The sequence below is a fragment of the Drosophila takahashii genome, chromosome 2R (assembly GCF_030179915.1).
Source record: "Drosophila takahashii strain IR98-3 E-12201 chromosome 2R, DtakHiC1v2, whole genome shotgun sequence".
NCBI classification, from domain to species: domain Eukaryota; kingdom Metazoa; phylum Arthropoda; class Insecta; order Diptera; family Drosophilidae; genus Drosophila; species Drosophila takahashii.
Window position 1 is genome coordinate 35,013,142 of NC_091679.1, and position 15,566 is coordinate 35,028,707.

Genomic DNA, 15,566 nt, shown 5'->3' on the forward strand with positions numbered 1-15,566 from the left:
AAGCGTTTGGCGAACCAAACGGCGGGAAAACGAAACGAAAGCTTCGGCACAAAGTGGAATTGAAACATTTGGCCGCAAAAACGGCAATGTTTTTTTTGCTCAACTAAATATTTACGTATATATATATGTTCGTTAGCATGTGTACATATAAACAGAAATAGATGACGAACTATTTGAATAAAATAAGAGAGAGAATCGTTGGCCTTTTGCTGTTTATACCCGTTACTCGAAAAGGGTATATTGCATTCGAGGATGAGTATGTAACAGGATGTAATAACATTTCAAAGATAGGATCTCACTAAGTGTTTAGTTATTCTCTTTTTCAGAGCACCAAAAAATATGTAAATTTTATAAATATTTTAGTTGCCTCCCACGGGAATCTCAGATTTAATATATGTCTTTTGAAAAAGATTTAATAAAAATATTTGGCTTTCCGAAAAGGTGCCATATGATTGGGTAGGGAATATGCTTTGAGTCATGGCAGTAGTATATGGTATCCATAGGCACCTCATTTGAATATGGCGCTCTTTCTTGTTCAATTTTACTTTTCAACATATAAATGGCGCATTTTATTTTTAAAATTTATCTGGAATCTTCATATTTTCTTAAGTTGGGGGCAGATGTTAAGCAATGTTTTGAATGCCAAAGGTTTCCATTGTGCGAAGAAACGTGCGCTCAGTTTTCTTTTTAAATATAATATATAAAGCCGGTGTGTATAACACAAACAACAAACTACTGTAAATGATTAAAAAGCGATATATGGATCATTAATCGGATGTGTACGAAAATGTTGATAAATATTTAGGTTATATGAATAAAGATAACGAAGACACAAGGCATATGGTGCCACTGTTGTTCATAAAGATAACAAAAGTTTAAGTTTTAACATAAATACAATTTAAATCCAAAATGAATAAAAGCTTTGGTTTTGATACATTTATTTGGAAATATCTTTTAATAAATAATATTAAAACTATTTTACGTTTCCTAACATTATCTGTGAGTTGCTTTCGGTGTGCCACTAAAATCAATGTGAGAGTAAGGTTAATCTTCATCATATAGTGCTGATCCAACGAGTTTGAATTTCAAAAAGTGTAACAGTAATTTTCCAGTCTTGAATAACGCTCAAGCCACGCCAAACCGATTAAATAATGGTGTAATATGGTTCAAAAATTTAACAAGTTGACTGCCAATCCGTATTTTGAGTATTTTGGGTTTTCTTCGTTTTAAAAGTAAGATCGGCGAGCATCGTTGCGAATGCTGTTGCACAGGCGGCAAGAGATGACACTCAGCAGGAGCTGAAAAAACATATAGAGGGTTGAAAAGCACTGTTTAAGGGATATGATATGGGTACCCACCTCGATTCCAATCAGTACCAGGGCAAGGATGTTGAAAATGTGGGTCAGGTGCAGCCAGTAGTTCTCGAACTCCACTCGGCAACCGGAGTGGATCAGATTCTCGGGCTTGCTCTTGTCATGGTTCCGGAAACAGGTATCCGGGGGCAGGCGTTCGTTGACAATATAATCCTGCGGACTGCCACGACCGCAGCACTGGAACTGTTGGTAAATAGGGATATTTGGTTACCCATGAATTAAAAATTAAATCAAGCTGAAAACTCACCCAGTTCTGGTAGAGCGACATAGCACCGGGACTGTTCAATTCCTCCTCCCATGTGGCCTCCAAAGCATTAGCCAGGTTAGAGGCCACCGTCTTTTCCTGGGTGATCATAACGTAGACAACGGCGAACTGGGCAATGATGACCAGGCAAAGGAAAACAATGAACTGCAAGGGAATCAAATCAGTTAAATATATGTTCAAGTTATATGTATAGGATCTGCAACTTACTGTCACCGTACAGCACACATTCTCGCGCCAAGCGGAAAGATAACCCCAAAATACAACCACCAGGGCAGCAACTCCAAGTCCCACATAACCGTAGGCTGATAGCTTTCCCACTTCGTTCAGATCGTAGGACACCACCACATAAATGCCAAAGGATATCAGCACCAAGGCCAGCAACTGAAATTATCAATGGTTATTCCAAAAAATGCTATCGGGGAAAATTCTTATGGGTTTCGGCATGAACTTGATAAATATATTCCAAAAAAGTGTTACTGGGGGTAAAATCTTATGAGTTTTAGCCTGAACTTGATAAATATATTAAATGAGAAATAAAAATTAATCAAATTATACTTAAGCATATGAAGGGTTTCACAAGATTATCGATGTATCGTTACCATTACACATACTGCGTGTGTGGCGGCAGAGAACGGGAAGAGGTGTTCTGGATTTTTAAGTATTTAACTATTTAAATTTTACGTTTTTATCTGTAACTTGTATTTAATAAGGTTCCAGCTCACGCAAAAAGAGGTTATAATGCGTAAGCAATAGTTGAGACTAGAATACAATTTTATTTGAAGCTATTAAATCGGATTATATTTTGAGCTCAACCTATTCGTTGATGTTTTAGCAGGCTTCTCATTTTTACTGCTGTTTGTTTACCACAGCCACCCTCTAGAACAGTTCTGGGAATTCGCAGAAATACTTATCGCTTCAATGTTTTTGACCTCGCACAAGGCATTTACTGGAGGACCCAATCGGGGGGCGTCCGTCAGACTAGCCTGTCTGGCGTCAGGGATAGACGCCAAGGAAATTGGCGGGATTAAGGGGTTGGGAAACTGGGATTGGAGTGTCGCAATGGCGCCCACAGGAAGGTCACCCACAACAAACAGTTCGGACAGGATTACGACAACAGACAAGGTCACTTAATTACTATTCATATCTTATATCGCAACGGAGGGCTTGTTTGCCAACGTGATTGTTTGAGTCGGTTGAAATTATTCAAATTTTGTCTATGCTGCATGGGACTGTTTTTAAAAAGTGACGTAATGTGTATATCCATCGATGATGAGCTGTAGATGTTTCGGTTTGAAATTGACTTGTGATTAATTTATTTACTCGGTAGTAATGTTGATATCTCCGCTTTACAATACCAATTAAAGTTACAATACCAAGTAATGGACTAAGCCTTTCGGCCGGAAAACAAGACCATTGCACCAGTCTAAATATCGATTGGCAATTCAAAATTGATGAGCTGTTAGCTGATGGATAGGCCGATCATATTATATATGCACTGACCTCTGGTGGCATCTGCTCCTTCTCACCGGGGCTTGCAATTAAATTGTATAAATAAACCAATAAACTATAATCGGGAAACGAGCTTACTAGCGTTCTATATATCTGGGAACTAAAAAGTAACACATGGCGTTCTTCCCATGCTAAAATATGCCATACAAATACTTATTCATCCATATGTGCACAAATTGATAAGATGAATGTATCCAATGTTTTTACTTGTCTCCCTTTGTTTGAGATCATTGTGAAATCGGCTCAAGTGGTCATTGTACCATATTTTTGTTTACAACGCCTAATTGACGTAATCGCTGGAGTGGGCTATCTTGAAGGTGGGCGGGAAACTAGCGAAAGTTACTCACTGTGCAAAGTACGTCCAGGGCGTAAACAATCAGCTTCACACTCGATGTGGAGGCCATGGCGGAGTATGCTCCTCGGATTCCCTGTGGTCTGGATCTGGATGCCTTGAATTCCTGGAGAGCCGCCTGAAAGTCAGAGCAAGCTGCCGCAAAACTTGTTTTTAATAATCGTCTACTCTTTGAAAGATTCGTTCAGTGAGATCACTGATGACGCTCTCTGGGGGTCTCAGTGCTTTTACGATATTCTCTGGAAGATCGGTGTTTTTAGTCACTTTTCCTCCACCTTACAACGTGTGACGTTGACACCAATCACCAATGCTGGGTGGGAAATCGTCGAAGGCACTTTCCCGAGGCGGGTTGAACGTCTTATTAGCGGCCCTACCTTCGGATCAGAAGCGTTTTCTCCGTCGTCTATAATCTGACTGAGCGGACGCGACGGCCGGCTGTTCTCCAAAGCTCAACGGAAAAGCTTTAGAGAGGTCGCAGTTGCCAGACTGCAAAGAGGGGGTGACGTTCCCAGTTTTACTTTCTCCAAAATACACTACAGTGTTTCAATTGTTTTGCTTAGGAAATAGTTTGGATAATTAATTTTATAAATAATGAACAGCTCTACAGCGAATTTTTTTAAAAAATAGATATTAAATGCCCGTATTCACAAATATGAACTTACCACAAATTCACGATAATACGTAAAAACAACATATAATGTGCATATGCTGAAAGCTTTACAAAATTATTTACATATATTTTTTTCATTCACTAAGAGTTTTTCAATATAAAAAATAATAATATTTACCCTCCAAATAAACGGAAGAAATGGCTTCGATGGCACCAAACTCAGAACTATCTATTTGGCAATATCCCAAAGTCCAAACAACATAAATGGTGTTTACCCAAATAGATACGAAACCCCAAAAAAATATTATAAGCTTAAACTAAATTGTAAAATTAAAAAAGGTTTAGTGGTTATATTTTTGAATTGTATACAATGTTAACCAACCTGAGATTTAGCACAAACCAGAACGAGACCATAAACAGAATTGCACAGTTGAAAAATTCCGAGGAGCGCCCACTGATCTAGACAGGCTAAAACAGCAAATTTACTAAAGAGGCTTATAAAAATCGTAATACTACCTTCAGCAATTATATTACTAAAGTCCGAAAAAAATAGTGATAAAATCTGAAATAATTTAATTAGAATATTTCAACATATTTAACAAAAAACACCCACCATGCACACATTACAAACTACAAATGCAATGTGCAAAATGATCACCAAACCAGGGCACATCGCGCGGAATTGTGAAGGGCTAAAAGAGTTCGAAGCCAAATATTCTGGTCATTCACAAATTACTTGGTGGCAATAATTACATCTTATTGCCCTTACTTAAGTTAATAGCGGAACTATTAGGTTTTTATAAGGAAGCACTTGAATTCAGTTCTTAAAACATATTTGGTTAATATATTGACTTTGCACGAAAATGCAAATACATTATAGAAAACACTTTCCTCAAACTAACATTTTCGAAAAATTCCGAAAATAACGAATAAATATATCGCCCACACCGCGACAGTTGAATTATTACCCATGATGTCTACAAGCTTCTGAGATGTGAATTATTTATTTATAAATAATAAATCTGTTGCAGCAAGTTAATATTGTAAACTGCCGAGCTTTATCTAACTATTTTCATCTCCACGTTCTAACTGAACAGAAACTTCTTTGGAAGGGCAATATTTGAGATGTCTGCAGTTCCCGTAAACTAACACAAGGGCAAATATGACGAAACCTGGAAAAACAGAGAAGTAATAATTGTTTTTCATTTAAGAAAATTTATGTATACTCACAGATGTAAATTAAGTGGACAAATGAACTATCATCCAATTTTTGAGCAGTTTCACAAAATATAAGGAAGAATACTTCGAGCTCTAATAAAACAAATACTATAATCCAGATACATAGAAGAATTTTAACCTGTTAAGAAACAAAATCTTAGAAGATACCTAAATTATTTTCTATTTACCAACTTTGAATTTAAGGAAATTTAAACATAGTCCAGTCCCGGCAAAAGCAAATGATAAGAATTCCAGGACAAACAACATTTGGGTTTTTTCATCGTTTTGGAAAAAGAACTCGGGATCGAAAAAAAGGGCCCAAATATAACAGGATGTAAAAAAAATAGAAGTTAAACCACTTATTAAAAATAAAAACAATGCTAAGCCCAAGCAAATTTGTTTGCACATTTGAAAATATTCCGTTCCAATTTGTCGGATCGCGCAGAAAAGTCCTACTAACCAACAAAAAGTAACGTTTTAGTGACCATATGCTTTAATAAATGTTGTAATTATTATACATTAATGGAAATTACTTACGATTCGGTATAAATAAGTGCATTACACTTAGAACAAGAGAAAATGCTATAGCGTCTATAGTGTCTCGATACCCGCTACTGAGCTTAAAAAGTGTGAGAAAGATGAAGCAGCAAATCAGATAGTCGCTTGAACTCGCGCCATACTTTGTAATGGTCGTTTAAAGCAGGGGTGCTCATTCCTATGGCACACGAGCACAATTGTTTTTGTAATAGCACTAAGCATACGGCAGTGCACTCGCAATGCTTGCCTATGCACACCCCAAGTCCTCTTCATGTCGCTGTCCTTAATAGATATGAGCGAGCCAAGCCAACAACAAATTCCATTGAAGTTTTTTTTTCTCCTCAACTCACAATGCAAAGTGTTGTTGTCTTTTTCATGACTGTGTGTGACTTGTTACTAGCGTGCGTGTGTTTTTCCTTTAATGGTGTTTGTAACTGCACTGCCATAAGGCAGTTTTGAGCACCCCTGGTTTAAAGCGATTGTGATTTTTTGCATATGGTTTTAGAAAAGCATTTCCAATTAAAAACTTTGACATTTCAGTTTTCATAGATTTTATATATATTTTTGCTTTACTGACGGATTCTGCGATTCCATTCTGCGATACACGTATTGATAGCGGACTATATTCGCATTGGTTCAGGCGTAACTTCAACGAACTAGTGGGCCTCCCAAAGATCTCTTATAAAAAAGATACTTTTGAGGTGTATTGTGATCTCAAGTATCAGGACTTTTACTTTGTATTGTTCGGCTTTTTGGGTGGAATTATGACAAGTTTCCTGATGTTTCTCTTGGAGCTCAGTTACTACAGGTGGCATTCGAAGAGAGCACCAAACTAATTGGTCTTAAAAAAATATATATCTCCTTAGTCCCATTACCAATTTATAAACCACAAATAAAAGATAATCGTTCTGTGAAATATACAATCTTATCGATTTATATTAATTAATTGAATGAATAAACGCTCAATATTCAAAGCTATTATCTATTGAAAAGTCTTTGGAAAGCAAGATGCAAAAATGTCGTTCAACACGACCAGTTTTATTACACTTTGTATTTTTATTGGTTTTAATTTACGCCCAAAAAGGCTTATTGATTTTCTAAAATTATCTGAGGTTTAATTCTAACTGTGTCTGGTTGAAATGGATCCCCACGTTCTAACTGAGAAGAGACTTCGTTGGTAGGGCAATATTTTAGGTCTCTGCAGCTCCCGTAAACTGAAACAACAGCATATAAGGCGAAAACTAGGAATCCGGAGTAAATAATTGTTTTAGAACCAAGAAAATTTACATATACTTACAGATGTGAAGAAAATGGCGAATTGAAGAAGCATCACGTTTTTGTGCGGTTTTACGAAGGATTAAGAAGAATACTTGGATCTCCAATGAAACAAAAATTATAATCCACATACAGAGAATAATTTTAACCTGTTAAAAAAACAAAATAATTAAAGAAAGCCAAAATGTTTCCTGTTTACCAACTTTGAATTTAACGTAATTCAAAAATAATCCAATGGCGGCTAGAAGAAATGTTGTGACTTCAAAAGTATGCAAGTAATCGAAATCATTAAAATTTTGGTAAAATACCTCCGGATCAAAATAATATGTACCAATATAAATAAAACAAAATAAAAATGAAGACAAACCAAATGCGAAAAATGAAAACAATGCTAAACCCAGACAAATTGGCTTGCACATTTCAATATTTCCGATCGGATGTGTAGCAAGCCGTACCAAAAGTCCTACTAACCAAAATAGTGAGCAACTGCCTTGCTTGACTAAACTCCATAATTATTATACATTGGTACAAGTCGTTTATGATTCGAAATAATTAGTTGAGTCTATTACACTCAGAAAAACGAACTCAAAGAGTACAAACACGTTAAATAGAAAATCAAGAATATTTTTAAAATGATTCTTTTCAAACTAAAGTTTTCCTAAAAAAAATTTTTTACAGAATTTCGTGCAAACAATAAAACTTTTAAAGGCTTTAAGTATAAGTAAAAAAGTATTTTTTATTTTTCTCTGTATCAGGGATGTGTTCTTTCAGTACTTTTAAGCATATAATAGTAATGTTTTTTGTAAAGCGCCTAAGCGAACTTTCTTTATCAGTTATTTTAACAATTGTAAATAAAAGAATTTTAAAGGGAATGATTTTTACGTTGTATGGTTGGGATTTTTGGGGGGAATTATCATAAGTTTCCTGATGTTCTTCTTGGAGCTCAGTAATAAATATATTCTATTAAAACCAAATTTATTTACCACAAATAAAAGGTAATCGTTAAGTCAATATTATAGGACTATGGATTTATATTTATTCTTGAGGGTCATGGAAATATATTAGTTTTATGTTTACAAACGCTGAATAAAATCTTTTAAAATCAATCCCCAAAATTGTTGTTCAACACGAGCAGTTTTATTACACATTGTATTTTTATACCCGTTACTCGTAGAGTGAAAGGGTATATTGTATTCTTGCAAAAGTATGTAACAGGGAGAAGAAAGCGTTTTCGAGAAGTATACATGCAATTTTGTGGTGTATATTTATACCTATCGAAATGTAGAAGACATTTTTCAAATCGGCTAATTCATTAAAAAGTTATGTGCAATCAAAAAAATGTTATATATCCATCTCCCTCGCACTCCCTTTAGCTGAGTGACAGGTATTAGATAGTCGACACCAACCCGACTATAGCGTTCTCTCTTGTTATGTGATTAATTTATGCTCAAAAAGAGTTAGTGGGTAATCGTATTATTTTTCTAAAAATGGTTTGAACTCGTATTGATCTGAGGTTTATTTCCAACTGAGTCTGGTTTAAATGGATCCCCAAGTTCTAACTGACAGGAAACTTCGTTGGTAGGGAAATATTTTAGGTTTCGGCAGCTTCCGTAAACGGAAACAATAGCATATAAGGCGAAACCTAGGAAAATATAGTAATAATAATAGTTTTTGAATTAAGAAAATGTACCATAATACCCACAGATGTGAAGAAAATTGAGAATTGTAACAGCATCACGTTTTTGTGCGGTTTCATGAAGGATTAAGAAGAATACTTGGACCTCCAACAAAACAAAAATTATAATCCAGATACAAAGAATAATTTTAACCTGTTAAGAAACAAAATTATTAAAGATAGACAACAAGTTTCCTGTTTACCAACTTTAAGTTTTAGGCAATTCAATAAAACTCCTATGGCGCCTAGAATATATGATGAACTCTTCAGGGTTTGCAAATAATCGTAATCTTTGTAATATTTGTTAAAGAACTCCGGATCAAAATAATATGTACCAATATAAGCAAAAGAAAAATAAATTGAAGACAAACCAAGTATGAAAAATAAAAACAATGCTACACCCTTAAAAATTGGCTTGCACATTTTAATAATTCCGATTAGATGTGTCGTATCCCGTACAATAGGTCCTACTAACCAAAATAGAGAGCAAATGCGTTGCTTGACTAAATTTCGTAATTATTATATATTGGTGCAAATCGTTTATGATTAATAATAATTAGTAAAGTTAATTACGGTCAGAAAAATGAACTCATCAAGTTCAAAAACGTTAAGTAGAATATCGAGAATATTTTATAAATGATTCTTTTCAAATTGCAGCATGTATGGAGAACTGAAGACAGTCTAAAAAAAAATGTTTTATATTGAAAATTGGGTTTTGTGCAGACATGATACTTATAAAAGCTTTTAGTTTTTTATTTTTTGTGAATCAGAGATGTTTTTTTTTTTGTAAGACTTAGCATGGCATTTTAACACACCTTCTTTACTAGTTATTTAACAATTCTAAATAAAATATGATTTATACATCTTTTATTCTAAGAGTGACTCCTTAATTAATAAATTTTCTTATTTATCATGCACCAAATTCAAAAGGTTTCCGAACAAGCGTTTGTTTATAATCTTCTTAGATGCCAGCACGTGTAACAGAACCAAAATAAAGCTGAAGATTTGGAAACCTTGAAAAGACAGATAACATGAGTATATTAATCCGACCTTTCGTCTCTTCAGCTTACCAAAGAGTAAAAGATGCCATTGCCACACTTTCGCTTCTAATAAAATATGGGCATAGGCAATATAGAGAAACTCGAGCACTATTAACTCAGCGATGACAAGTAACCAGTTGTAGAGAAAGTGGTATTCCTGAAGAAAATAGTATTAGAATATTATATGACTTTATAAACATAATATTTCAACACGTATTCTAAGTATTCTACCCTGGGATTCCCAGTCACCCAAAGCACTCCGCTGGCGCCGGTGAATGCCGCCATTATCAAATTAGTCTCAAAAGGATAATTTTCACACTTCTCCCAAGAAGCTGTAATATATAATGTATTAAAAAAATTTTAAAAGTAAAGCAATACGAATGACTTACAAAACCTAATGCTATGGACGACACAAGGCACCAAAATGGCAAATAAAGTTGGTGTTAGTATACAGTACGATCCTATTGCCAGGAACTTTAGTACTTTCGGCATCGCAGTGGAAAGGCCAGCAATGGACTGACCAAATAGTGCAGACTTGGGGAAATAGTCTCCAAAGGGCGCAATGCACCAATACGACACAATTAATATTAATTTAGATAAGCTTATTGCATACACTCAAAATAAATTTAACCCTAAATTTTAGAAAATCGCCATTAAAATTTCTTTTTTCTAAATACAAGAAAGTTATTTCTAAATCTAAGGACATTTTTCTTAAGTCAAGAAAGTTTTACTTATATCCAGGAAGTATTTCTTAAATGTAGAAAATGGTTACCATGAACTAAAATCACCCTAAAATCTAGAAAAAATGCCCTTAAAATTAGAAATAATTTTCTCAAAAATAGAAAGGCAAACGAAAATAATAAAATATTTTGGCAACACTTTTTCTAAAAATGAGTGCCCTAACCCTAAAATTAAGCTAACCCTAAATAATAGAAACATTTTCTAAAAAGTAGAAAGTTTTTCGAAAAAATAGAAATATTTGTTTTCACATGCTCTGGCACACCAAAATGTTCAATGCCAGAACTTGTCAGCTGCCGGGCGGCTGTACTTGTAGCGCAGACGGTTAAAGCGCTTGGTTAGAAATCGAATCGACCCTGGTTCGAGTCCCAGCAAACTATTTTTTACCTTTTTTTTAAGTTTTTTTATTTTTTTTTTAAGTTTTTTTTATTTTGTTATTTTACTCTTTTTTTTATTCCTTTTTTTATTGATGGCAAGCGGTAAACCGAAAATAATTTCGTTTATATTTAGCTATCACTATGGACGGCAGTCCATGTAGTGACGAAGCGCACCAGGAGAGTGTGCGAAGGCGACTACTATGTATATATACACGAAAAAATGAAAATCTACTGTGATGGTCCGATCATAATGAATGATACACCTATCGAAAGGTATTGCGAAAACTAACAGGATTGCATACCAAGACTTTAAGAAAATCAATTGGCTTGGGAGAGAGAGCGGTGAAAGTGAAAAAGTGAAAATTTCGAAATTTGGAGCTGTTGGGGCCGGTGGGGATAAATGCCCCCTCGCAATGTTTTAGTTGTATTCCTTTTAAAAATACCCGTCGAATGAGGGGTCATTTGTCAAAATCCGACGCTCCGTTCAAAAGTTATAGCCAAAATAAGATTTTCTTCGTCTTCCCAAAATGAAAATTTAATTCTGTTTGTCAGTTTGTCAGTTTGTCCAAAACATGTTTTTTAAGTTTTGAAAATTTTATATGACGTTCATCACATCGATATAAAAAACTTTTGTTCTACCACTTTTGGAAAAACTCGCTAGTTTAGCGGGAAAACAGCTATAAATAGCTAAAATTAGGAAAGCCGTAACTTCTATACTACTAAAGCTACAGACTTGTGCTGCATCTCGTTTGAAAGGTATTTTTAAATGCTATAAACGCCACTTATATGTAATTTGTGTAAAAGTAATAGTTAAAAAAATATGAACAAAAGACAATTTTTTAAAACTTTTTTTTTAGCTTTTTTTTTATTTTTCTCAAAAACGGCTCTAACGATTTTCTTTAAAACTTTAAACTGTATAGCCCTTGAGATTACTTAAATTTTGGTACATAGCACATTACTGTAAAAAGTCACGTTTAAAAGTTATTTTTATACGAAAATAGCCACTTTTGCCAGCTCGAACAATTAACGCTCCCTGAGTATTGAATTTTGTGCAGTGTTGGGACATACCTAGATACTTTTACCTAGGTATGTACCTAGGTACAATTTAGTGGTACCTTTTACCTTACCTAGGTATACAAATAATTGAGTACCTTTTACCTTACCTAGCTACAGATTTTTATATACACTCATAAAAATAATTTTCTACATTTTAGAAAATTGCCCTAAAAAAATTTTCGCCCTTGAACTGAGAAAAATTTTCTATTTTCACGACAATTTTGCCATAAATTCAAGGCAGGTGACCATAAAAAAATATTTTTAGGGTTAATTTTTCTATTTTTCTAATAATTAGGGCGATTTTTTCGATTTGCTTCGATTTGACCTTTTCTAAATCCAACGGCGAATTGCCCTAATTTTTTTTCTAAAATTTGTCTAAATACAAGGGCGATTCGCCTTAAAAATCACTCCAAAAGTGTGAGATTCGGTAGCCCAGCGGTCTAATCACTTGCGCTTTCAACTTTGCTATATGAGGACTAAGGTCGTGCGGTTGTGGGTTCGAACCCTGTGTGATTCAACTTGATTTTTATTTATTTTTTTTTTTTTGTAAACGTTATAATACTAAGGACATTTTTTCGTCCGACTTTTAAATTAAAGTAGTCTTTAAACCTTAAAAACGTATGGGAGTTCTGAGTTAAAAGCATCTTTGTGTTTGCTGGCAAGAAAACGGGACTAATTGTCACAGTCGTCAGGAAAAAAATATACGGTTTAGTTGCCTTTAGTCAAAATATAACGTAGACCTCAAGAAAATAAGATGTCTGCAGAGTTTGTTCGTTGTCTTGCGCGATGGGTCTGTGGTGCAGCGGTAGGACGTTAGACTCTAAACCGAGAGGTCGTGGGTTCGATTCTCGCAACGACCAAAAAAAGTAAGTTGTTTTTTCTCCTCATATTTATTTCCCTAATTCGTTTACAAACATGATTTTTCAGTTCTAACGGCTGTGTTGTATAGATCGGGCCCCCCTCTTAACGCAGCTCCCATATAAGCTACACACCAATACAATAATATGAAACGGTGTCCTCCGCCGGTGTTGTTTAATTAAAGCAGCAGTCCCAGAATATAGACGATTAAAAAAAAAACATGCTTCCCAAATTCAGTTAAGCATGCTCAAACACGATTTTTTTTAATTTGTCTAATTTTTTAGGGCATTTGCCTATAAAATCAGAAAATTCGCCCTTAATTTTAGAAAAATACTCCTTAAAATTAGGGCAAATCACCCTAAAAACAGGAAAATATTTCTTATTTCAAGAAAAATCACCCTAAATTAAACCAAATTTCCATCGGGATTTTTTAGAAAATTTTTCTAAATACACGGGCGAATCGCCAGCGGATACGATTTATGGGCGATTTTCTAAATCCACGGGCGAAAAGTCAGTTTTTTAGGGCGATTTAGGGTAAAAATTTCTATGAGTCACTCATAAAAATAATTTTCTACATTTTAGAAAATCGCCCTAAAAAATTTTTCGCCTTTGAACTGAGAAAAATTTTCTATTTTTACGACAAATTTGCCATAAATTTAAGGCAGGTGACCATAAAAAAATATTTTTAGGGTTAATTTTTCTATTTTTCTAATATTTAGGGCGATTTTTTTCGATTTGCTTCGTTTTGACCTTTTCTAAATCCAACGGCGAATTGCCCTAATTTTTTTTCTAAAATTTTTCTAAATACAAGGGCGATTTGCCTTAAAAATCACTCCAAAAGTGTGAAATTCGGTAGCCCAGCGGTCTAATCACTTGCGCTTTCAACTTTGCTATGTGAGGACTAAGGTCGTGGGGTTGTGGGTTCGAACCCTGTGTGATTCAACTTGATTTTTATTTATTTTTTTTTTTTTTGTAAACATTATAATACTGAGGACATTTTTTCGTCCGAATTTTAAATTAAAGTAGTCTTTAAACCTTAAAAACGTATGGGAGTTCTGAGTTAAAAGCATACTTTGTGTTTGCGGGCAAGAAAACGGGACTAATTGTCACAGTCGTCAGGAAAAAAAATATACGGTTTAGTTGCCTTTAGTCATATTATAACGTAGAGCTCAAGAAAATAAGATGTGTGCAGAGTTTGTTCGTCGTCTTGCGCGAGGGGTCTGTGGTGCAGCGGTAGGACGTTAGACTCTAAACCGAGAGGTCGTGGGTTCGATTCTCGCAATGACCAAAAAAAGTAAGTGGTTTTTTCTCCTCATATTTATTTCCCTAATTCATTTACAAACATGATTTTTCAGTTCTAACGGCTGTGCTGTATAGATCGGGCCCCCCTCTTAACGCGGCTCCCATATAAGCTACACACCAATACAATAATATGCAACGGTGTCCTCCGCCGGTGTTGTTTAATTAAAGCAGTCCCAGCTCCCAGAATATAGACGATTAAAAAAAAAACATGCTTCCCAAATTCAGTTAAGCATGCTCAAACACGATTTTTTTTAATTTGTCTAATTTTTTAGGGCATTCGCCTATAAAAACAGAAAATTCGCCCTTAATTTTAGAAAAATACACCTTAAAATTAGGGCAAATTACCCTAAAAACAGGAAAATATTTCTTATTTCAAGAAAAATCACCCTAAATTAAACCAAATTTCCATCGGGATTTTTTAGAAAATTTTTCTAAATACACGGGCGAATCGCCAGCGGATACGATTTATGGGCGATTTTCTAAATCCACGGGCGAAAAGTCAGTTTTTTAGGGCGATTTAGGGTAAAAATTTCTATGAGTGTACACATAATATGAATTGCGATAGCATAAATATATACATAAGTATATATGTATGTATGTAAATAAGTAAAACGCGAATGGTCAAAATTATGCAATTAGTATTCAAATGTATTCTCCGCTTGACCCTTTACATACAATGCTCGGTTTGCCACAGCAAATTTAAGTGCTACAATGGCCCAGTATGTAAGCCGTTTACTCCTCGCGCGGGAGACCCGGGCTCGATTCTCACCGACGGACAAGTAAAAATGTAAGTTTTTTTTTCATGAAGATAAAATATTAACTAATCATAATTTCTACATTCCCAATCTTCCGCAGTCCCGTAGTCCACATTTACAACAACATTTGGCTTTGGTTAGATAAGAAATCCAAGCGAAAATACATAATAATAAATACATAACCTTTAACATTCACAATATACAAGACACACAACGCCTGCATATGTATATAGGGAGGAGTACATAATATAAACGTATATACAAATAAAAATCATGATTGAACATGTTTTTTGTTTGGTTTTTAATTTCTTTTTTTTAGGAAAATTTCCTACTTTTTAGAAATTTTTGCCCTTAAATTTAGTAAAATTACCCTAAAATTTAGAAATATGACGTCAAAAAAAATCAAAAATATAGAAAAATGTGACCCTAAAATTTAGGGCGAGCTTGTCTTGAAGACAAAAGTAGGGCGATTTCCTTGACTTTAGGGTTAATTTTATTTTGAGTGTAAGCTTAGGCTTTTAGGCTTATTACATTTTACAAAATTATACGATTACATTACCTTGGACTTTTACTTAATTTTCACTTTTTAACCAGTTTGTATACTTATGCTTATAATCAAATAATGG

General features: G+C 34.5%; 2 protein-coding genes across 2 annotated transcripts; both read right to left on the reverse strand.

Moving 5' to 3' along the window:
* Positions 1-921: 921 nt before the first annotated feature.
* Positions 922-3,946, reverse strand: Tsp42Ef (Tetraspanin 42Ef). Its single transcript, XM_017146096.3, has 6 exons — positions 3,874-3,946; positions 3,495-3,634; positions 1,846-2,019; positions 1,621-1,782; positions 1,359-1,556; positions 922-1,298 (listed from the first exon to the last, which is right to left on the reverse strand). Exons 2-6 carry the CDS (start codon positions 3,549-3,551, stop codon positions 1,227-1,229), a joined length of 663 nt encoding a protein of 220 aa, XP_017001585.1. The 5' UTR covers positions 3,552-3,634; positions 3,874-3,946; the 3' UTR covers positions 922-1,226.
* Positions 3,947-9,692: 5,746 nt separating this feature from the next.
* On the reverse strand, positions 9,693-10,346 carry LOC108060335 (uncharacterized). Its single transcript, XM_044393037.2, has 4 exons — positions 10,244-10,346; positions 10,086-10,186; positions 9,885-10,011; positions 9,693-9,827 (listed from the first exon to the last, which is right to left on the reverse strand). The coding sequence occupies exons 1-4, from the start codon at positions 10,344-10,346 to the stop codon at positions 9,718-9,720; spliced, it is 441 nt and encodes a 146-aa protein (XP_044248972.1). The 3' UTR covers positions 9,693-9,717.
* Between the last annotated feature and the right edge of the window lie 5,220 nt (positions 10,347-15,566).

Excerpts from the sequence above, each read along its gene's own strand:
- Tsp42Ef (XM_017146096.3), bottom strand. The coding sequence starts at position 3,551 with ATGGCCTCCACATCGAGTGTGAAGCTGATTGTTTACGCCCTGGACGTA. Across the intron at positions 2,020-3,494 it reads CCCTGGACGTACTTTGCACA|TTGCTGGCCTTGGTGCTGAT; the intron begins GTGAGTAACTTT and ends TGATAATTTCAG. Across the intron at positions 1,783-1,845 it reads ATGTGTGCTGTACGGTGACA|TTCATTGTTTTCCTTTGCCT; the intron begins GTAAGTTGCAGA and ends ATTCCCTTGCAG.
- LOC108060335 (XM_044393037.2), bottom strand. The coding sequence starts at position 10,346 with ATGCCGAAAGTACTAAAGTTCCTGGCAATAGGATCGTACTGTATACTA. Across the intron at positions 10,012-10,085 it reads GGGTGACTGGGAATCCCAGG|GAATACCACTTTCTCTACAA; the intron begins GTAGAATACTTA and ends TATTTTCTTCAG. Across the intron at positions 9,828-9,884 it reads ATGGCATCTTTTACTCTTTG|GTTTCCAAATCTTCAGCTTT; the intron begins GTAAGCTGAAGA and ends TGTCTTTTCAAG.